Source organism: Thamnophis elegans, chromosome 7, assembly GCF_009769535.1.
Source record: "Thamnophis elegans isolate rThaEle1 chromosome 7, rThaEle1.pri, whole genome shotgun sequence".
NCBI classification, from domain to species: domain Eukaryota; kingdom Metazoa; phylum Chordata; class Lepidosauria; order Squamata; family Colubridae; genus Thamnophis; species Thamnophis elegans.
Window position 1 is genome coordinate 55,209,403 of NC_045547.1, and position 23,757 is coordinate 55,233,159.

Sequence of the window (23,757 nt, forward strand, 5' to 3'; positions counted from 1 at the left end):
TATTCGGGTTTTCTCTGAAAATTGGAAGTGTCTTGGTGACGTTTCGACGAAGTCTAATTCGTCATCTTCAGGCTTGTTTGCTTGGCTTGGTGCTTCCAGGAGCAATGTGAGATCTCGGCTGTTTCTTCCTTTTAACTGCCAGTGGGGGTTTGAGCTGATTGGGTGGGTTTGTGATCAGATTTTTCTAGAGCTTGGGTTTCAAAGTTTTCCATGTAGAGGTTGGCAATGACAGGTGAGAGGGGTGATCCCATGGGTGCTCCTTCTATCTACTTATCTCCTTCTATCTATCTATCTATCTATCTATCTATCTATCTATCTATCTATCTATCTATCTATCTATCTATCTATCTATCTATCTATCTATAGTATACTATACCTATATCAAAGGTGCATAAGACCATTTGAATTTGTTCTTGCCATATAAATTATTGCATGATGTAGATTGTACCTGGTCATCAATTTCATTGGGAGCTTCATCATCACTGATGTCAGAATCAGCGGTGGCGGGGGAGTGTTTCCTCATCGTCTATTACAAAATTTTAATCACAATCTGATTCCACTTCCTCAGATCACTCTCTGCTTCTCCATACCATTTTAGAACAGTTTCTTGGAAGTTTGGCTCACCAAATTGCACTCTTTTTGGTGGAAAACTTGGCCCCAACATTATTAAAAAAAACATTAACAAAGATTTGCAGTCCAAATGACTGAAACTCAAATTCAAATGCCGCTACAGAAAACGTCAAATAACTAATGCAAGCGTGATGCTGCATATGCTTTTATTGGTGGGAAAACAAAAGCTAATCGCAACTGGAATGGTCCATTTCTAAAAACAGGGGGATCCGAACATTTTGGAAAACTGTTGTGGTCATTATGACTGCAGGTCTGTGGTTATGGGTTAATGTAATAAACCTTCAAGTCAAACAAGGAATACTAGAAATCACAAATCCTATCTACCCACCACTTCTGTTTCAGCTTAAGCATTTGAACTGATAACCTTGGTCCAATCTTTGGCTACCTTCTAAATTTAACACTCTGATCTATTCTGAATTCTTGCCTAGGTTTTACTATTGTTACTGTATTCTATTTCAAATACCACATGTGTCCAGGATACCATCTGTGTCATTTGCCTTGGACTTTCTGGATCAGGACAGTTAAGAAACCTTATTTACTTGAAAATACACATCAATCATCACTATGAATATTTGCCTAATATAGAGATTTTCAACTCATAAAGTCTTCTAAACAGATGGTCTAATTAAAAAAAAAACACTAACAGCTATGGAAGCAATGTTAAAAATTGAATTATTTAAATATAGAAATCCAGTGTCCTGACCCACACAACAAAGGTTTTTTGGACAGAAGAAGAATGGACCTGCAATTTTTACTAAATTTTAAGTTGCCTTACTCCCATTGTTTTAGTAAAATACTTTTAAATTTTAAAAATGGGAGATAAATTAGTGCCTCTGATAATATTATCGAGGTAAAGTACCAGGAAAGTTTTAATATAACTGTAAAACATCATTCCTCAAGTTTTCCTCTTGAAATTAAATCTGCCCAACACAGGACTTTTCCATGTAATTCTGTACCTTCCAAAAATACTGATTTAATATTAATTTAAGTAGATCTAACTTTGCCCACTTTATCTTGTCCTTATAGCCCCCAGGCTATAAAGTTCTCTTATTCTCTCAGAGTTTAAGAATAAACATTCCTTGCATTAATTTCTATAGATATAACATTTTTTTCTCAAAACAATAACTTCCAAGGACGCTGGTCAATTACCAAAAGTAAAATGCATATAAAAGTATTCATGTTTATAAAAATATTTATTTATTTTAACTGGATGGCTGCATCTCTCTTCCCAAGAATTCATCATATAGAATACATCATGACTCTTTATATGTTTGGATATGTAGCTTAGAATGCATAATCAGACACCTAGATTAAATACACTGATCTGAATATTGGATTTTGAATTTACTTCATTTTTGACATGTTATAATGAAATAAGGGCATTTTATTTCCCTGTATTTTTAATGTTACATATAAAAGGGCTCTTATATTGAGAGAAACAATTATGAGTACCAGTGCACAACTCCCCCAGCAGACTCCTTGCCATTAAAGTTTGTCAACATATCTTGAAACATGCAGAATACTCTCACAGATCACAGTGCAACTAATACTTTCATTGTCAGGTTAAAGTCATTCAGACTCATGAGAGTGCTTGAACTACAGATGCTTCATGTTTTGTGAACTTTTGGCAATGAGCCATAGACAATCAGCCCACGTTTGTACATGTAACGGAGAGTGAAATATAACAGTGACATGAGGTAATATCATTACCAGCTCCTGTTGAATTGTTTAACTGAACATTAAATGTATGATTTAAGTATGTTAGGTAAGCATCCATAAATGATTAGTTTTATTCATCCTTATGCAAAGAACTTTGAGCATTTAAAATAAAATATTACAACTAACCTGATGAAGATCATTACCCAGTGCATATTCTTGGAAATAACCTGGTGCTGCAGATGATGCTCTGATAGCTTGCCACAATTTATAATGGCAACTCCCAAGATAGTGAGACTTTACTCCAGGAAAGTGATTGTAATTTCTAAATACAAAGGCTTTCAGGGGTGTTCCTCTGCTTACAATAGTGCTTATGGCAGCCACCTAATAAAAAAAAAATACTAAATTTTATCCAGTTATATATAGCTGCTTTTCCAATTATCCTTGCCTTACAACAATCAACTATTAACATGTTAGATCAATCTAGGATTACATCATTCATATTCATACTTATATATTATTATAAATACAAACACATATATACAGCAACACACACACACACACACATAATAAATGGGATAGATTAAAGTATTTTCATTGGAGCTATATATTTTTCAATTTTTAAGTAAGTATTTTTTACTAAAAGGATGTGATGGCCTTATGGTTAAGCACTGGACTTGTTGACTGGAAGATTGGCAGTTGGACCCAAACATAGCATGATGGTGTGAGCTACTGTTCTTGCCCCAGCTCCTGCCACCCCAGCAGTTCAAAAGCATACAAATACAAGTAGATAAATAAGTACCACTTCCGTGGGAAGTGTTCTGTGTACCGCAGCATATAGCCACATGACCAAGGAAGTGTTTGAACAACGCTGGCTCCCTCGGCTAAGAAATGGAAATGAGAACCACCCCCTAGAGTTGGACACCACTGGTCAGGGGAAACCTTTACTTTAAAAAAATTTTTTTTTTCTTTTTTACTAGGCAGAGTTATGTCTGAAGGCATTACCGGATATGGTTTTGAGTTCATGTTTAAAGAAGAAATAAAATGAGTCCCCTTGCTCCTCATTCCATCATTTGATCAGTCTTTGTCTTCCAAAGTCATGTAATTTGCTCACTTTTGACATTCACATTGTAAGTATTTTTGATTTAGTTGAATATAAAAGATTGGGAAATTATGGTATTATTGAAAACAAGATAAATCTTCCTATTTTAACCCAATGATAGTCACACCATACACAGCATGCTAACTGTTACTATTTCTGAAGGAAATTCTGTCCTTCTAGCCCTCCATTAGTATAAAGCAGTTTTCTTAAGAAAAATAAAGCTGTACATAAAATGAAAGTGAACAAAACCTTTATCATGCTTCAGAGATTATAAAAATGAATGGAATGTATTATTGTTTCCCAGAATAAAACAATAAGCACTGGGTCTTCAAGGCTTCTGTACAGTAATGGACACAAATTGACCAATTCTGCATTGAACTTACTCCTAGTAAGTTAGCAAATAAACATTTTTATATATTTCCCAGGGCACAGACTTGCCTTTGTCAGTGACATATGTTATATCTCTCTAGTATTTCCACATACCCAATCACAAAAGGCAAAATGCTATTCAATCAACTAAGTTAACAAATACAAACAGTCTCTCATATTTTCTAAGCAGTTTTAACAACCTTGGGATAAAAAGTAGGGAATTAAAATCAAATACATGTGTGAAGCTGAAATATGATGAATTTCTTTTTCTTGTGAGATATCAGCAATCATAGTTTTGAGTGTGTTGAGATAGCCAATACTTTTAGAAAATTAATGAAAGTAATCACTAAACTTCCGTGTGTTAAAAATGATTGTTAACGGGGAAGAAGGCGGGGCTTAGCAGTGAGAAGATGGAGTTTCAGGCTACTCCTGAAATTCCTCTATACCGAAGGATTTTTGGACGGGTTCTTTGAACTCTAGCTGTCCCGGAGACGACAGTGAAGGTGAGGAGAGACCCAGGACCTCAGAGACACCCGCAAGTCTCGGGGGGGGGTATTAACTCCTCGTGCCAATTCCTTTCTGGATTAGCTGCGTGCTAACTGAAACTGCAGGTTGCCCCTAAGAATGGTAGAAGTGATGTCATCTGGTAAGCTGATTTTATTATCCAAGAGAGACTGTTCGCGTTAAAAACTTAAGCTAACTGAAACCAAAGAATAGGAAAAATTAGCGGCGAATTGGCTTTTTTTAATGGATTTATGGCTGGTGGTTACTTTACTTCTTAAATGCTTCAAGAAACTCCTCGACATCCTCCCCCCTCTGACTCTCCCTAAGTGGATCGTAAAATTTATTTTCTACTAATTAGCCCGTCACGATTCGACATTTTTATTACTTTATTACTTGGCTCTGTTTACGATTAGATAAGATTGCACAGCCTGCAAGAGACTAAGAAAAGTGCTTCGAAGTCTGTGGAAAAAAAGAAGAGCTTGCAATTTTTAACTGCGACACATCATGGCGTCTCAAAATACCTCTAAGATTTCATTTCAGATTCTTTTTTCCGCATGTAGAGGGCTTTTTGACTCTTCTCAAAGGCTGGAAAGAAAATTGGATGATCTGATTTTAAAATATGAAGTAAAAACTGAGATCGTTGAATGTTTAAATGTTCCTGAAATACAAATGGAAAATGTGAGAAATGGTGTCTGGTCTATCTTAGAGGAAGAAAGGAGGGGGGGGAGCTATAAAGAAGATTCATTTAAAGAGACAGAGTGCAGGAGGAATGGAAAATCCACCCTTGAGAATTAAAGTTAACTTGGAAAATTTTACAAGCCCAGGACAACATTATTATTTCATCACTGACATTCAGAGTCCAAAGGTGCGAAAATATCTTTGTCTGGATTTGCTTATGAAAACATTTGGTAAATTTATCCAACGCGTGGCAATTGGCTTGAGAAGATTTTGCTATTGGAGAGACACTGGCTGACAGATGAAGAACGTAATTTAAAATTAGCTAAATCTGATTACCTTAATGTGTAATAGATATAGCTGAATAATGACTGATATGGATAGTAATATATATAATTTGGAACTGGCTGATAGATTGAAGAATACAATTGAAAACTAGCTAAACCTAATTGCTTTTTTTTGTAACAGATATAGTTGAATAATAATTGATATTGATAGTAATGTATATAATGTGGAGTTGATATGATAACTAACAATTGGATATGAGAAAACATCTTTAGATTATACATAAAGAGTATTAACTACAATAATTATCACTATTAAAAAAACTAAATAAAATACATACAATCAAATGTTAATCAATACTGGGAAAATGTTATGATATATGACATAATTAAATATTATGGATGTCCAGCTAAAATAGGACATGAGGATTTGATGATAATAGAGGATTTTACAAATAAGTAAATGAATTGTCAGCATGTGTTATGGATTAATTTCTTAGCATAGCTAAGGATGAAGGATGTTTAAATAACCATAGGTAATTAAAACTGGAGGTATAATGATGTTGATATTGTAAATATCCGAGTTAAGATATTTGAATTAATATGAGTTAATGGAAGAGAAGCACCAAAGCATGTTGCAACCAGTTGATATACTTCTTTTTTTTTTCATAATAGACACCTGTCTATTATTTGTTTTCCTGCCTTGTCTCTTGTCGTTTTTGTCTTTTTTTGTATTATTTTTATTTTTTATTTTAATTTTTATTTTTTATTTGCCCTTTTTTTTTTCTTTTCCCACCGGTGTGGGCAGATATTGTTCAAGATTATTACTTTTATTAATATTTCTAAATAATAATTACAGTTAAATGAAAATGGATATATAATAATGCTTGAGTTAATATGAGTTATGTTGGTTGACTGTGGAGGAGATGTACCAAAACTTATCTATAATTGATTGATACATTTTCTACAGATGTAAAGAAAGATGCTGTACCTGTTTTAAATTAAAATTAAAAAACATTTATTAAAAAAAATGATTGTTAACATGGGTTGAATTATTATTCTGTCAATCGAACAATATTAAAAAAATAAGTAAAGTGACTTGACTTTACACACTTTACAAGCCTCTACAAACATAACAGAATATGGCCAAACATTTTAGGATAGGAGAAGCTAGTTTAAAAAAGCAACAGTTTGAAAATATCCTGGCTGGAGTTTATTTAGAAAAAAAATGTTGAGAAAAACTTTCTTAATGCATTCCATAGGAGAGGCATCTGACTGTTCCATTGTAAACTCACTGCTCCTAGTTCATATGATCCAAAATAGACCATACATACCGTATTTTTCGGAGTATAAGACGCACCTTTTTCCCTCAAAAAAGAGGCTGAAAATCTGGGTTTTTCTTATACAGTGAATACAGCACTTTTTGCCTCCTGAAACCCCGCCCCTTCACCAAAATAGCCATGCATAGCTTGTAGGAGGCTTTCAGAGCGCTCCTGGGGGCTGGGGTGGGCAATTTCCCCCCCTAGCCCCCAGGAACACTCTATAAGCTTCCTAATGCCCTTTTTTGACAAAAACCAGGGGTGTTTTTGCAAAAACTGGGCTTTTTTGGTCGTTTTTGCCCCCCCTCCCCAGGAACACTCTACAAACCTCTTAAGGGCTATCCATGCCCTTTTTTGTGCATCTTCTACTCCAGTGGGTCTTATACTCTGAAAAACACGGTAGCCTTCTTTCTGCTCCCCAATGTATATGTATCACAAAACATGCAGAAACAATGAAGGGGGGGGGGTGTTGGAGAGAAAAAAAGAAGCATCTTACAGCAGCAGCTGACAGGAATTCAAGAAAATTTCAACTAATGGATTTCTGGTGGAAAGATGACATCTTACTTATACTGTTCTTTTCTTGGTCTGCTATCGATTCTCACAATTTTAAATTTAGAATGTTTTGTAAGTCAGAAGAAACTTCCCTGGGAAAGGGGACACTCTGGAAATCCAACCTTTTGTTCATCCGGATAGCTGGATGGTTAGAAAGAGCTTCTTGAAGAAGTAATTGAGTAAGTCTCTGGTTGGGGGCAGGGCAACAAAAGCAAGTTCACTGTGGAAGAACCAGGCATTTAAAATGGACAATAAAGTCTCCACTGTTTCTTAGACACTCATTTTTTGTATATTTACTTTTTGCTTTAAAAGGGCTCCCTCTGACTTTAAGATGGTGAGGAGGGGAGGAGTTGGTGTATCCGAGCCAAAATAAAGAAGTTGGAAATCACTGTGGAAACTACAGGTAGTCCTTGACTTATAACAGTTCATTTATTGACTCTTCAAAGTTACAACAGGATTGAAAAAAGGGACTTAGGACCATTTTTCACTTATGACCATTATAGTATCCCCATGGCCACAAGATCAAAATTCAGGTACTTGGGAACTGATTCATATTTATGACGGTTGCAGTGTCCTCGGGTCATGTGATCACTTCTATGACCTTCTGACATGTGAAGTCAATGGGGAAGGCAGATTCACTCAACAACTGTGTTAACAACTTCAGTGATTCACTTAATAAATGTGGCAAGTAAAGTTATAAAGTGGGGCAAAACTCGCTTAACAAATGTTTCACTTAACAATAGAAATGTTGGGGTCAATTATGGTCATAAGCCGAGGACTACTTGTCTTTTGAAACTTCTAGAGGATTTTATATCTTTAATTGACTGTTGAACTTCTTTGCCTTTAAAATAAAGACTTCCTAAATAGTGTTTTGATCTGTTGTGAGGAGGGGGAGAAATGGATTTTAATTGCTTCGGATTGGACTAGTTGTGTTGGCTGTTAAAACAAGGAGACATGGACTAAGGTGTTTTTTTATATTGCAGTGGGGCTGTTTGAGCACATGAGGGAGCCAAAAGACTGAATTATTAACTCTTATTAACTCTCCGGTAGCATCATTTCATCCATTGGATTTAATGTTAGAAATTGACAAGTTTAAAATTTTAAACTTTAGTTATATTCTGACAAGATGGCTACATGCAAAAATGGAAAGAATATCCGGAGATGCAGAATCTTTAATCTTTTTGGCAGCAAAAACACATGAACTACTTTAATTCAGACAATGGGAACAAAACTTGATACACTCTCAAAGAAACTTTGTGAGGAGACACAACACTTGACTGGAGATATGAAACTGTTGAAGGATAGAATGGATCTTATGGAACATAAATTGAGAAGAAAGAGGTCCAGGGCCAAGTTGATTTGCGTGAAAAGGCCCTTTTAGAATTAGAACTTAAAGCAGCTTCAATTAAGATTCTGGGTAGTTCCTGAAGGGTCTGGAGAGGATATCAGATAAAGGATAATTAAAGCCTTGGCCCAGTTAATTAATTGAGAAGAAAAGACCCTTGAACTTGAAATAGACAAAATTTACACTCCAGATTTGCTCATATTAGGAAATTACCTTAGGGTTTTAGTGGGCTTTAAAATAAAACAACAATGCTTATTAAGTATATAACCTCACAAGACTGTGATATAATTGACTAAAAAGTCTGGTTTTTAGGGTTGAGAAACTATGTGCCTCTCTGGAATGATATCAAAAAGGACTTATTAAGATGGGATTAACTGCATCTATTACTATTGGGTAGAATTTCTGTAACTAAGATCAATGTCTTACCAAAAAAGCTTTTTTTGTTTCACACATTACCAATACTTGCAATTGATACTCCATTTAACCAATGGAAGATGGATATTTCTAAGTTTATATGGCAAGAAAAAAAACAAGAATTGGATACAAATTACTGTAAGATACTAAGGAAAGAGGGAGTTTGGGGTTTACCAGATTTTAAATCGTATTTTGATGCTTGTTGTTTGATCTGGCTAAAAGAGTGAGTGAACTTTCAGAATAAGAGGCTATTTGATCTAGAAGGTCATGAATGAATATTTGGATGGCACGATCATTTATGGTATGACAAGGTTAAAGTAAATATTGATTTTAATGATCATTTTCTTAGACATGCCATTCTAAGAGTTTGGAATAAATATAAAACAAAGGTTTTTCTTTTATGAAGTTGCCTCTTTAGATGTCCCTCCAGGAAGCTTTTTTCAGAAAAGAAACGGTGGTGAAGCCAGACTCATGGACATGGTAAAATAATATATTTTAATATTGGTGGTCCTATCCTCAAGTCTAAGGAAGAGTTAGAATCAGAAGGATATGTCTGCCATTCGTTTACATATTTACAATTGAAAGAAAAATTTAAATGAGATAAAAAGAGTTATGGGTTTGACTTTGTTAAAAATGAATTGGAAATCGTACTGTGTGGTAGTGATGAATATATTATTGCTAGGGTCTATAAATTATTATTGAATTTGAATTTGGAAAATGAATATGTAAAGCACTGCATGATTCAGAGGGCAAGGAATTTTGGATATAATGTAATGCTTGAACAATGGGAGAATATGTGGACGAAAAGTTTAACATTTATAATAAATTATAATTTAAAAGAAAAAAAATTGTAAGGTACTGTATATATCGCTGGTATTTAAAACCAGACAAGTTGTCAAGAATGTACAGGTGCAACTCAAAAAATTAGAATATCGTGCAAAAGTTCATTTATTTCAGTAATGCAACTTAAAAGGTGAAACTAATATATGAGATAGACTCATTACATGCAAAGCAAGATAGCTCAAGCCGTGATTTGTCATAATTGTGATGATTATGACTTGCAGCTCATGAAAACCCCAAATCCACAATCTCAGAAAATTAGAATATTGTGAAAAGGTGCAATATTCTAGGCTCAAAGTGTCCCACTCTAATCAGCTAATTAAGCCATAACACCTGCAAATGGTTCCTGAGCGTTTAAATGGTCTCTCAGTCTGGTTCAGTAGGAATCACAATCATGGGAAAGACTGCTGACCTGACAGTTGTGGAGAAAACCATCGTTGACACCCTCCATAAGGAGGGAAAGCCTCAAAAGGTAGTTGCAAAAGAAGTTGGATGTTCCCAAAGTGCTGTATCAAAGCACATTAATAGAAAGTTGTTCTGACCCCCCCTTGATGGCTCATTAACAAACACAGACAATTAAACTTAAAAGGACTTTTCTTTATCAGTTTTCAGTTCAAACTGGCTTCGCGCCCAGAAATAACATAAACATCACTCTCCGATAAGAATTCAAAACAAAAGCTCTTACAAATGCAGCCCTTCTTCCACCGTCTCCACGGATCAGCTTTACATGAAAACACCAAAGCATTTATCCAAATGTAACAGGCATAATCACGAGTAATAAGCAAGCAATATTGTACCAGACACGGAACACACGAAGGAACGTTGACTCCAGAGATTGGGGCGTGGCAACATCTCTCCTTTTATCTCCCAACTTGCTTCTAACCACTCCCAGCTGCCTAATGAATCTTGATCCCGAAAAGACTCTCAACAGAACTGCTGAGTCACAACAGAAAGTTATGTAGAAGGAAAAAGTGTGGAAGAAAAAGGTGCACAAGCAGTAGGGATGACCGCAGCCTGGAGAGGATTATCAGGAAAAGGCCACTCAAAAGTGTTGGGGACTTTCACAAGGAGTGGACTGAGGCTGGAGTCAGTGCATCAAGAGCCACCACACACAGATGGATCCTGGACATGGGCTTCAAATGTCGTATTCCTCTTGTCAAGCCACTCATGAACAACAAACAACGTCAGAAGCTTCTTACCTGGGCTAAAGAAAAACAGAACTGGTCTGTTGCTCAGTGGTCCAAAGTCCTCTTTTTGATGAGAGCAACTTTTGCATCTCATTTGGAAACCAAGGACCCAGAGTATGGAGGAAAAATGGAGAGGCACACACTGCAAGATGCTTGAAGTCCAGTGTGAAGTTTCCACAGTCTGTGTTTGTATTTTGTATTTGTATTTTATTAACATTTATAGGCCGCCCTTTTCCCTGAGGGGACTCAGGGCGGCTTACATAAAATGGGGAAGGGAGGGTACAGACAATAGACACAAAATAGTACATAAAAGTAAAATAGTAAACAACATTCATTCATCATTCGGGTGGGGACAGATTATCTTTATCCCCAGGCCTGACGGGCTAGCCAGGTCTTGAGGGCTGTGCGGAAGGTCTGGACGGTGGTGAGGGTACGAATCTCCACTGTGCTTGATTGGCCAGCAAACTCGCTTGACTTGAACCCCATACAGAATCTATGGGGCATTGCCAATAGAAAGATGAGAGACATGAGACTGAACAATGCAGAAGAGCTGAAGGCCGCTATTGAAGCATCCTGGTCTTCCATAACACCTCAGCAGTGCCACAGGCTGATAGCTTCCATGCGACACCACATTGAGGCAGTAATTGCTGCAAAAGGGGCCCAAACCAAGTACTGAGTACATATGCATGCTTACATGCTTTTCAGAGGCCTGATATTGTTCTATGTACAATCCTTGTTTTATTGATTACATGTAATATTCTAATTTTCTGAGATTGTGGATTTGGGGTTTTCATGAGCTGTAAGCCATAATCATCACAATTATGACAAATCATGGCTTGACTATCTTGCTTTGCATATAATGAGTCTCTCTCATATATTAGTTTCACCTCTTAAGTTGCATTACTGAAATAAATGAACTTTTGCATGATATTCTAATTTTTCGAGTTCCACCTGTATAACGGTATTTCAAATGAATGTTGGAAATTCAAACTTAAAGAAGGGACTTTATATCATTTGTATTGGACATGTGATAAAGCAAGGAAATATTGGAGTAGGATTCATATCCTAATACAGAAAATTCTTAAAGTGAATATAAAGATAAAACCAGAAGCTTTTCTTTTGGGTTTAATGGAAAAAGACTTGGGGGGGAAATTTTATGTTACATATGTTGAAAGCAGCAAGATTATTTTATGCACAAAAATGGAAAGACATTTTGATTCCCACAATGGATGAATGCCTGCAAAAGTTGATGGAGTTAGCAGAGATGGCTAAATTGACTGCTTTGATTAAAGAAAAAAAATACAACTACTTTATTTCTACTTGGAAACTGCTTCTGGACTTTGTGCTTGAGATGGAAAACAATGAAACTTTGATTTTGGGTTTTACTGATTAAATAGATTTATTGTTATAGAAATGGCTAGTTTATACTATTATCTAAAAGTAAAAAGTTGAAGTTTAATGTTATTATCTTACTCTCTTTCACCAAGTGAGTCGGAAATCAATGCCTTCTTTCTTTTTCCTTTCCTTCCTACACTTTTCCTTCCCCTATTTTTTCTACAATTTGCTTTTGTATTTTTTTTATATTATAAACTAAGAAAAAAAGAATGTCTCAGCTAACAAGCTGTTAGGCTATTTGAACTGTTCATCCTTTTTTTAAAGGAAGGAAGAAGAATGCATATCAATACTTTGTAAGATATGATTAAAAATAAATAACCTGTTTCCCTTAAGATTAAGACCCAACTGGAAAATAAGATCTAGCATGATTTTTCAGGATTATTGTAATATAAGCCCGACCCAGTTAAGATTGTCAGCCAGATGGAAACATTCAGTACCATATTTTACCCAAAATAAGACCTAACCAGAAAATAAGCCCAAATGCATCTTTTGCAACGGTCTTATTTTTGGGGAAACACGGGTGGCAACAAATTCAAGGAAAATAGTAAACACCTTAGGAAAATAAACTTACCTTAGGACATTTAGGATTTCTTGTGGTTTCAAACATAACATCGGATCCCATTCGTTCCCTACACAAACCAGATAAATTGCTAAGATTACAATTTTAGAGTTTGCACTGTCTGTCCTTCCTCCTAGGAACTACAGTTCTCAATCAGGTAGGAAGCGTGGTTTTGCACTCATTTCTCTAGTCTGATTAAAATCAACGTATAAAAGCATGTGCTAAAAGTGAGAATTAGCTTGGATACATGTCTGTTTAGCACAGTATCTCTAATCACTGATTGTAATAATTTCCATGGATAATTTCTATTGCTCCATTTCTATTAATGTTAATACCAAGGTTTTTTAAAAAAGAACTTAAACCCTGAATGCCTTTGGGATTTAGAAACAGTTCAGTAAAATTATTCTTATAACTATCTATTACTATTGGTTTTTTTTTTACAGAAAGAAGGAATAACCCATTAGAGTATTTTCAGTATTACCAGCTTTTCTTGAGAGATTATTTAAAAACAGTAAATTTTAAAATAATGACAATCTTAACTTTTCAAAAATAGCAGTTGGACATACATTTAGAAAAAACCCCAGGATCCACAAGCACCAGCTGGCAGTCAAACCACAAACCCTTAATTTCTACTCACACTGACACCAAACAGCACCAGTTCAATTGGAGCAACACAAAAGTCACCAGCCACACTAGCACCCACCATGCTTATGAGCTCATAGATACAACAAACAATTCCATCAACAGACATATTGACCTGCAACCAGCCTACAAGCCCCTCAGAATCCAAATCAACCCCACAGCTATCCAGAGACAGCATTGCCCCTCAACTAATTTATGCAAGCCTCCCAATCAGCAGTTCACCTCCCAATGATGTAACCTCCCCATCACAGGACTTCCACTGATGTTACATACCTGAGCCATCACAAGACCCATTACAAGACCCTCACATGACACACCCACACCTGTCTTATCAACAGAAGAACACTGACATTGACATCCACTAAACTCTGTTGACCATGTTACCGAGCCTAGCAATGAAACATTTGGAAACCAACCCACAAGCTCTAAGAACTCACCTTTATATATTCAGAAAACAGAGCTATTAAATTCATTTCCATAAATTGCTTTGGATAGCAACATGGGCAGTAAATAAATGTAATAAATAATCATATAGTTTGTTAGAATTGAATCAACACAACTATTTGATTTAAATCTTTATAACATTAACCTTAGATAGAAGAAAATCTGTGTTTGAATTAAGGAGATATCATATGAGGACTAAATGATGGAACCAACAATCAAAGGATGGTTGTATAAGGCTTTGCCTCCCATATTATATTCTAGCAGAAGATAGCTGGGAATTGTAAGTAGAAGGCTCTGAAGCTCATAAGACCTAACCTGGAATGACCTCTTTCTCCCTAGTCTCAGTGAGGAACACAGGTTTAACAACAGCATTATGTTAGTGTACTGATGTAATTCAATTACTTTGTAAAGTTAGTAAATCTGTTTAAAACAAGATTAATGTACTTTTGTTCCTTTGTTAATTAAGTATCTGCCTATCATAATTATTTCCACATTCTGCTTACTTGTGCTAAAAAATTCTAAACCATAAAATGGATTTAGTGATGACAGAACAAAATCATAAGAAAAAGACCTCCATACCAAGGATATATGATACAGTGTTAGTTAGGTTGCTGCCCTGTTGTTGCCTCTTTAACTCAAATACAAATTTTCCAAGGGATCACTGTGCAAGCCTAGGAAAAGGTGTGGGTTCTTTAAGGAGCCACCAATAAATAAAACAGGGAGGCCCACATCTGATTAAAAAACACTATCTTCTTATTAATTAATATAATAGAGAAAGAGGTCTGTTTTATATTTTGGATTATACTGAAGGAAACATGATTGGCAAATAATTTCATATTAACTTACTTAAGCATTTTCTCCCATATTTCACTGTCATAAAATGCATGGCTCCATCCCATTTTAACTGTTCCAACAATGACATTTTGCTTAAAGACGTCTGTTCCTAATTTCCGGTAAAGTTCTTCACATTCATCCAGAGGTATATGGAATAATCCTAACATAAATGCCAATATAGCACCTGCGAATAAATATTTATAAATTTGAATAACAATTTAAATGTCTACCATCTTATGCAAGGATTGGCAACCTAAGATTCCAAACCACATGAAGCCTACCTGAATCTCTTTTCTGCGGCCTTTAGAGATTTCTCCATCTACCACTGCTAAAAAAAATGGTACTATGGATTCCCATGATTCTAAGGCAGGAAATTAACGCAGATTATGTTATGATGTAGTTTCAAAAGGAAGACCTCAGAAAAATCCTGGTTCAGCCTACATGCTTGACATGGCTCCAACCAATATGCATAATTGTTGCTTCTACTGCAGTAGCCATTCTAAATAAAAATATTAGATATAACTCTCAGCCAGCAAAGTTATCCTAATTATTCTTTATAGTAGTATTCTTTTACTTGAGAGTTGTAATCCAAGACATTTGGAAGAGCCCATTCAGTGGTGGGTTGCTGCAGGTAGTGGCCTGGAGCAGCTGAGAACGTATCAGTACGGTGGTACTAGGTACTAGGCCCACCTGCCCGCCCACGCTCTATAGCTGTACAGCATGCGGAGCCTGTGCATGCCCCAACAAGCAGCTGGGTATCGCAGGGGCAGTGAATTACGCATGTGTGCGCAGCGAATGCCAGGCGCGTGCACAGCACACGTCAGGCTCATGCACGGACAAGCTGCAATCAGCATACCGGTAGCGGCTACGAGCAACCCACCACTGCTCCATCTTATGAAAGGATGGTTGATAACAGTATATAGCAGTTTGCGTACAACATTAGAATTTGTCAGTGGTGCTGACATGCATTTTTTAATTCTTAAAATGTTTCTAGTGTTTTAATATTTTTTAAATTGTAAGTCACCCAGTCATTGATTGAGATGGACAGCTATAGAAACTGAATAAATATTATCTGTTCTGAAGATTTGCAGATCTCACTGAAGGTATCTCTGTGAAAAACCAATGAATGATAATTAAAGTTCATGTATAGCTCCACCGAGTGTTTTAAGACAATAGTGTGAAACCTGAAACATCACTTACCAGCTCTATTCAGTCTGCACTGTGATATCTGTGATACATTATTAATACAAAGTGTATTAAATCAACCAGCTACCCTATTTTGCTGCCTTAAACAACAAAACAGGACAGAAATATAATGTCTGCAGACAAACACTTAACCCTGTCTTCTTGCATATACTTTGGAGCAGGACTTTGTCATGTGTGAGAAATTAGCTGCTCATGTTTTATACAAGGATAATCTACAATATTACAGCATTTTTCGGAGTATACCCAAAAAAGTGGGTGAAAATTTAGGTGCATCTTGCAGATTGAATATGCGAGTTTTTGGCCTCCCGAATCCTCCATGTGCCCGTTTTCACCCTCCCCTGCCCCCAGAACCCCCCTGCAGTGCTCCACAGGTCCTGTTTTTGCCAGATGAATATGTTCTGTTGTTTCCAAGTCTTCAACCCATTTGTTGTATATTTTCCTAAGGGATTGCTTTGATACCCTTTCTTCCCATATTAATATACCACTTTTCTGGCGGGGGGTTGGAGGGGGTGTTCTATAAATTAGATATGATATGCAAATCTAAAAATAAAATCAAACCATCTTTAATTTTCAATACATAAATATTTCCAAAAGAAATAATTGACTTTTTCCATCATTACAGTATTTCAGGAAAATTTACCTGTACTCACTCCACAAATGTAGTCAAAAAGTTGATGAATAGGCTTCCCAGTGAGCTCTTCTAATTTACGAAGAGTCTGAAGTGCCACTAGGCCCCTAAAGAATATGAGAAATGGGCTGTTATGCAAGTTACCATTTAAGCAAAAACCAAGCATTTAATACAGTAGTTCTTAGGAGGAGTTTTACAATCGATTACGTAGGGTTAAACCAGTAATATTCCGCTGAGTTGTTGCACAATATGTCCTACGCACTCCATCCCAAAAGACAGTTTGGGAATTCACTAGAACAGACTTGGGGATGTATATGATGGGATAGGAAGACAAAGACGATTTATTGATGAACCAACTAATGCAGTGAGGGTGAACCTTTTCGGCATCGAGTGCCCAAACCGGAATGTGTGTGCGTGTGCATGCACGCTGGAGTGTCAGAAACACGAAGACCAGCTGGCTGTCATGCACATGCCTGTTTTGGGGGCATTTTCAGGCTGCTTTTTTAGCTGTTTTCAGGCCATTTTTCAGGCAGTTTTCCAGTGCTCCAGCGCCCGTGAAGACCAGCTGACTGGCCTGCCAGAATGCAGAAGAGCCGCTGGCAATGGCACACATGCCCACAGAGAGGGGTCTGTGTGCCACTTCTGGCACATGTGCCATAGGTTCCCCATCATGGAACTAATGTATCCACAATCTTGAACATCTATCAAAACTATACATTTTTACTTAAAAATAAGTCCCACTAAAGCTTACCTTAATAAAGGTAGGGTTCACGGATTTACAATTTATTAATTAAAATGTTTAGTATGAAGCAAAAATTCCACAAGGTTAAATTTTTATTAAGCAAAAATTTCCAGAACTATGCACCACATACTATATTTCATAAACAGGGTGTCAGCGTCTGCTTTGCTACTGCTTCAGCTGTCATGAAACGGGGAGGGAGGGTTTGGTATTTGGGAGGGGTTATTTGATGTGCTGGAGGAATGTTCTAGTATTTACTGGATGGTTGGACTACGCATGCGTGGGTGCTTCCCGCCTGGACCAACGGCCCCGACATTCCATCTTCGTGATGCCTTTTGAAGTTATCTCACACCTGACACTTGAAGGACTTATGATTGGCCTGAGGCTATGATCCCAAGGGGTGGGGAATGGACTATTCTATATATCAATTGCTTTCGCGCCTAATTAAACAGACTTCGCTTCGCAACTGCTCGCTAACCATTTGTAATTAGTAAAAGTACTTTTGATTTCCAACACATGGAATCTCTTGGTCTTTCTTTCCTAATTATATAATGGAGGGATGCTGACAAGAAGCGAAGTCTCTCAAAAACCCTTTCCAGGAGACCTACGTCTACCGTGAAGGGAGTAAATGTCTTCGCCGGTCAGAGAAGACGAGGAGGCCGCTTGTGATGTGGATCCCAGCGAGGCCGCCCCCCCCCCCCCGAACTTTCGCTTCACGAGGCCGGACCTCCCGACCTCTCGCTTCATGAAGATTTGTTTCAACTGCAAATATCAAGCCAGCCTGCCCCCCCCCCCCCACGATGGTCCACTTCGGTAGGACAAAGAGAGGAAGGGGCAAGCTGGGATGCAGGGGTTACCCGAAGGCAACCCCGACAACGACCGCTGGAGACGGGAGCCGTAAGAAAACCCCAGAGGAGAGAGTTGCCTGATTACGGGGGACAAAGGTACTTTGGGGAAAGAGGTGGGGAAGATGAGGAAGACTGGAGGGGCTGGGAGCGAGAGTACCCACGCGCTGCTTCACACCCCCCTCGGCCTGCTTCACCCCCTGAGGCTGGGGGTTTTGCCGGACCTGGGACCCCACCTCCCCGAAGGCACAGAATGGCCAAAATCCCTCCCCTGCCTGTGAGATACAATGGAGATTCTGCCAGCCTGGCCTCTTTTATTATGCAAGTCTTCAATTACATGGAGATTTATGGCCGTGATTTTGAGACAGACACTATGAGGGTGAGGATGATTCTCCTATCCTTGGACGGTGAAGCGGCTGCCTGGTCCACTGCATTGCATATGTCTGCTTCCCCCCTCCTGAGGAATTTCAATCGGTTTATGGAGGCTTTCAGGCGACGCTTTGATGACCCCTTGACTAAGAAGCGAAGCAAATTGAAATTTATAACCCTCGAGCAGGACGATAGGCCTGTAGCCCAATATATCCAGGACTTTCAGCGCCTTTCCCAATACATGAGAGGGTGGGGCGAGGACGCCCTTTTGGACAAATTTGCTTTGGGCTTAGATGAAGACATTTATCAGCAGTGTGTCAATCGCAATCTGCCCAGACGTTTGACCACTTGGTTTGAACACGCAGCTGACGCTGAACTCGACTTAAACAGGCTTCGTTGTGCCAAGGAGGAAAGAAAGAAAAAGAAGGAGAAAGCTGCAAAAAGCACCCCCCCTCCAGGCCGCAAAGCCCAGTTCAGAGGGAGGGGAGAGGGGAGAGGGGCCCCCTCAGTGAACTCCAGACCCGTAACATGCTTCCGTTGCGGGAAATTGGGGCATCGCGCCCCCGACTGCCGTGCTAAATTGCCCACCACCGCCCAACCCCCACCCAAGCGAGAGGAGAAGTCTGGCAGAGCCTCCGACAAGAGGAAGAAAGAAGCTGCCTTCGCTGTGGACTCCAGGCCCCCCCTTTTCGGCCAGGCCTTGGAGGGAGACGCAGACGCAGCCGCCCACTCCTCCTCTTCTGAGGACTCCGATGACGAAACATCACCTCACTTAGCCCCCTGCTAATCCCCATAGAGGTAAAAGTTCCCCCTGAGGGGCAACCAGCACCCTTTCACGCCTTGCTCGATTCAGGTTGCTCCCGGTCCATGATCAACCCGGCTATGGTGGAAAAATTGGGTCTCAAATTGCGTACTTTGAAAACCCCCATTGTGTTTTGCCAGATTGATGGATCCATTGCGGGGGGGGGGGGGCGCCCATTTTTTTACGGAGCCCTTGGAGATGAAGATGGGTTCCCACACTGAACTAATTTCTTTTGTAGTTGCGCCTGGCATGGACAGGCCACTAATTTTAGGCCTCCCTTGGCTCCGGAAGTGGAACCCTCACATAAATTGGCGAACAGGCCGCTTGCGCATTCGCATGAAGGATCCTCCGGAGGGGGAGGGCACTCCTGGGCAAACTATGACTGACACTCCTGAAGTGGCCGCTAGAGGGCAGGAGAGGATTGATGGAGAGGAAAAAATTCCTAAAGAGTATTGGGACCTTAAGGAGGTTTTCAGCGAAAAGTCTTCCGACAAACTGCCACCCCACAGGCCTACTGACTGCTCCATTGACATCTTACCCGGGGTTAAGCTACCAAAACCCCAAATATATTCCATGTCACCCAGGGAGATGGAGGAAATGCGGACTTTCATTGATAAAAATTTGGAACGTGGATTCATTGAACCTGCTCGCCCCAAAGTGGCTGCCCCTGTGCTTTTCCGTGAAAAGAAAGATGGCTCTCTTAGATTATGTGTTAATTTTAAAAACTTGAACGTGATATCAGCTCAGAATGTCTACCCACTTCCGTTGATGAAGGACATGTTGGCCCAGTTGGGGAAGGGCCGCATTTTTACTAAGTTGGACCTCAGGGAAGCTTATTATAGGGTCCGCATAAAGGAGGGAGACGAATGGAAGACTGCTTTCAACTGCCCTCTTGGTTGCTTCCAGTTCCGGGTCATGCCTTTTGGCCTGCAGGGGGCCCCTGCAGTCTTCATGCAATTAATCAATGAGATCTTGCATGACCATCTCTACAAAGGAGTTATCGTATATTTGGACGATATCCTTATCTATACTCGCACTTATGACCAACACGTCGCTCTTGTGCGCACTGTCTTGAAAAAACTCCGAGCCGCTGATCTTTATGCCAAATTGTCTAAGTGTGAATTTCACCAAACTAAAATTGACTACCTTGGATATCGCATCTCTCCTGCCGGCATTGAGATGGACCCTGAGAAGGTGAGGGCGGTCACTGAATGGGACGCGCCCAAAACTCGTAAACAGTTACAAAAATTTTTGGGCTTTGCTAATTTCTACCATCAGTTCATTCCTTCTTTTGCTAAAATTGCGCTTCCTATAACTAATCTGCTCAAATCCAAGGGGGAGCCTAAACCTAAGCCTAACAAGCCTCTGGACTGGACTATGGAATGCCAGGCAGCTTTCAAAAAGCTTAAACGTCTGTTTGCCGCTGAGCCAGTACTAAAGCATCCTGACCTGGACAGGCCTTTCGTCGTCCAGGCTGATGCCAGCGACGTCGCCGTTGGGGCCATCTTGTTGCAAGCCAACGACCAAGGTAACCTACAACCTTGCGTGTACACGTCCCGGAAACTCACAGACACAGAAAGACGTTGGGCAGTTTGGGAGAAAGAGGCTTTCGCGGTCCGTTGGGCCCTGACCACGTGGCGCCATTTCCTGGAGGGCGCTAAGCACCCGTTTGAGGTGTGGACTGACCACAAGAATTTGGAAGCTTTGAGAACGCCACGCCGTCTCTCCCCCAAACAAATGTGGTGGGCCCAATATTTCAACCGTTTCAATTTCACACTTAAATATATCCCGGGTGGAAAGAATTTCATGGCAGATGCCTTGTCCAGACTGCCTCAATATAATTGCTCTAAACTGAGCATCGTCCAACCGCTCCTAGCGGCTCCAGTGGTCACGCACCAACAGACCCACGGGAAAAAGGATGTGCCTCAAGATCTTCTTTCTGACCTCAAGCTGGCGCTTCCTCAAGACGACTGGTTCCTGAACCATCGGGACGAGTGCACTATGAGGGATGATCTGCCATGGATCGGCGCCAAATTGTACATCCCCGCCTCCCTACGCCTGGTGGTCCTTCGTCGCGCACATGACTCCAGATTGGCGGGTCATTTTGGATTCGTGAAAACTTTGCATCTGGTGAAGAGGCAATTCTGGTGGCCCTCTTTAAAGAAGGACATTGAACTTTATGTGGCCAGTTGCCCAGTTTGTGCGACCGCTAAACGACCACCGGGGAAACCGCAAGGGCTGCTCCAGTCTGTCCCTCGGCCGGTTGCCCCTTGGAAGGAGATTTCTATGGACTTTATTGTTGAGCTCCCCGAAAGTCAGGGGCACACTGTTATCTGGGTTGTCACAGACTTGTTTTCCAAGCAAGTTCATTTCGTGCCTTGCCACAAAATTCCTTCCGCTAAGGCACTGGCTAAACTCTTCATTTCCCACATTTACCGCTTGCATGGAGTGCCCGATCGCATCATCTCCGATCGAGGTGTCCAATTCACATCAGTTTTCTGGAAAGAATTTCTCAAACGTAATAGATAAAAGGAGAGTATTAAACATGTTTTGACCAATATTGAAGACAAACTTATATTAATTTGGGTCTTATGTACTTTCTTTTATTCTGTGCAATTTGCCTACAAACATTTATTTTTACAGGATCCAATCTGGGTTGGTCATTGGGACCAGAGGTTTTGTCTTCTGAGTTTTCGGACTCATGCTGGAGCCCATCTTCAGGGAATTTGTCTCTAGCAGAGTGTGCTTATCTTTTTCCTTTGTTCTGTAACCAATGTCAATGTACTAACACAATAGTGATAAAATATTTTAAATACCAACATTTATTTATTCATTGATAAATCAATATGGTCTAGCTTTCATGTAAACTTCCAATGCTTTTACAATTAAATATTCAGCACAATGTTTTCAGCCATGCTGTCAGATGTCTTTTAGAACAGTTCCTTGACAGTTAGCCTGAGATACAGGACCGATGGGAAACTGTTCAATCTGTAAAAACTCCAGGCTGTCACCAAGATAAAGGAGACTGTGCTATGTAACCACCTCTTTGCTGACGACTGTGCCCTGAATGCTAGATCAGAACAGGAAATGCAAGTCAGCATGGACAAATTCGCAGCAGCATGTGACAACTTTGGCCTCCTCATCAACATAAAGAAGACTGAAGTGATGTATCAGCCAGCTCCAAAAGCTCAACACCAAGAGCCCACCATCACAGTGAAGGGACAAAAGCTGCAAGCAGTGGACCAATTTACATACCTTGGCAGCACCCTCTCCCATGCAGTAGCAATTGACATTGAGGTTAACCGCAGAATCGCCAAGGCAAGCTCTGCATTTGGCAGGCTACTGACCAACGTGTGGGACCACCATGAAATAAGCCTTGCTACAAAGCTCAAAGTCTACCAAGCAGTAGTTCTAACTACCCTGATGTATGACAGTGAGACTTGGACTATAAGCAATTGAACCATTTCCACATGATCTGCTTCTGCAGAATTCTGAGGATCTGGTAGCAGGACAAGGTGCCAGACACCATAGCAGGTCATGTTGTAAGAATGGCAGACCATTGCATCCCTAAACAGCTCCTCTATGGTGAGCTGTCTCAAGGAAAGCAATTGCAAAGGGGACAAAGGAAGTGATATAAAGACATTTTGAAAGCCTCCTTCAAGTCCCTGGATATTGACACCACCTTCTGGAAAACCCTAGCACATGATCGATCGACGTGGCGTACGCTTATCTACCAAGGCTGCCAGACATCTGAAGACAGAACCACCATAGCACAAGAGAAGCGAGTACTCTGCAAAACCAGAGCTGCAAATGCTGCAACAATGGTGCCCACACATTTGCCCTACATGTGGCAGAACATTTCATGCCCCTATAGGCCTTACTGGCCACCTGCAGACTGTGGACAGCCCACAACCTGTAAGATGTCAAGGTCCTCTATGAACATGATGGACAAACATCATCATTACAATTAAATATATAAAATATAATAGTAAAAACAATCCAATTAAAGTCTAAATCAAGAATTAAGACTTCTGGTTGATGTTGTAGCAGGAACGGCTTGAAAATAGCAGAGCTCTGTTGGGTTCCATGAAATGCAGCCGGCAAGCAGACCCTATGGAGTCAAACCCCCATGGAGGGATGATGAAGAAAGGAGAGAAAGGAAACTGCAATTTCCTTGTTGATCTGAAGAAAGCGCTCCCAAACGGCAGCAGGCACGACAGCCATTTTGGTCTGTCATCAGCTGGGACAACTGGGACAATAAAATCTTGTACTGGAGCAGTGAGTTCCTTAAGTTCCTTAATCAGTATTAGTTTTGGTAATATCTCCTCCTTGTTACCTTTTGTTGATTTCTCTCCACTCTCCCCTCTGGTTCTTCTGGTGGCTCCATTCTTTCTTCCTTGTCTTGATCCTTGTCAAC

The 23,757-nt window shown here is 39.6% G+C and overlaps 1 protein-coding gene across 1 annotated transcript in view; it reads right to left on the reverse strand.

Annotated features, from left to right (window-relative positions):
* Positions 1-23,757, reverse strand: part of PNPLA8 (patatin like phospholipase domain containing 8) — a 60,790-nt gene that overhangs the window by 16,487 nt on the left and 20,546 nt on the right. The window contains exons 5-8 of the mRNA XM_032220774.1: positions 16,598-16,692; positions 14,764-14,935; positions 12,844-12,901; positions 2,476-2,670 (exon numbers count right to left, since the gene is read on the reverse strand). Coding sequence (XP_032076665.1) covers positions 2,476-2,670; positions 12,844-12,901; positions 14,764-14,935; positions 16,598-16,692 — 520 coding nt within the window. The remainder of the gene's footprint in view (positions 1-2,475; positions 2,671-12,843; positions 12,902-14,763; positions 14,936-16,597; positions 16,693-23,757) is intronic.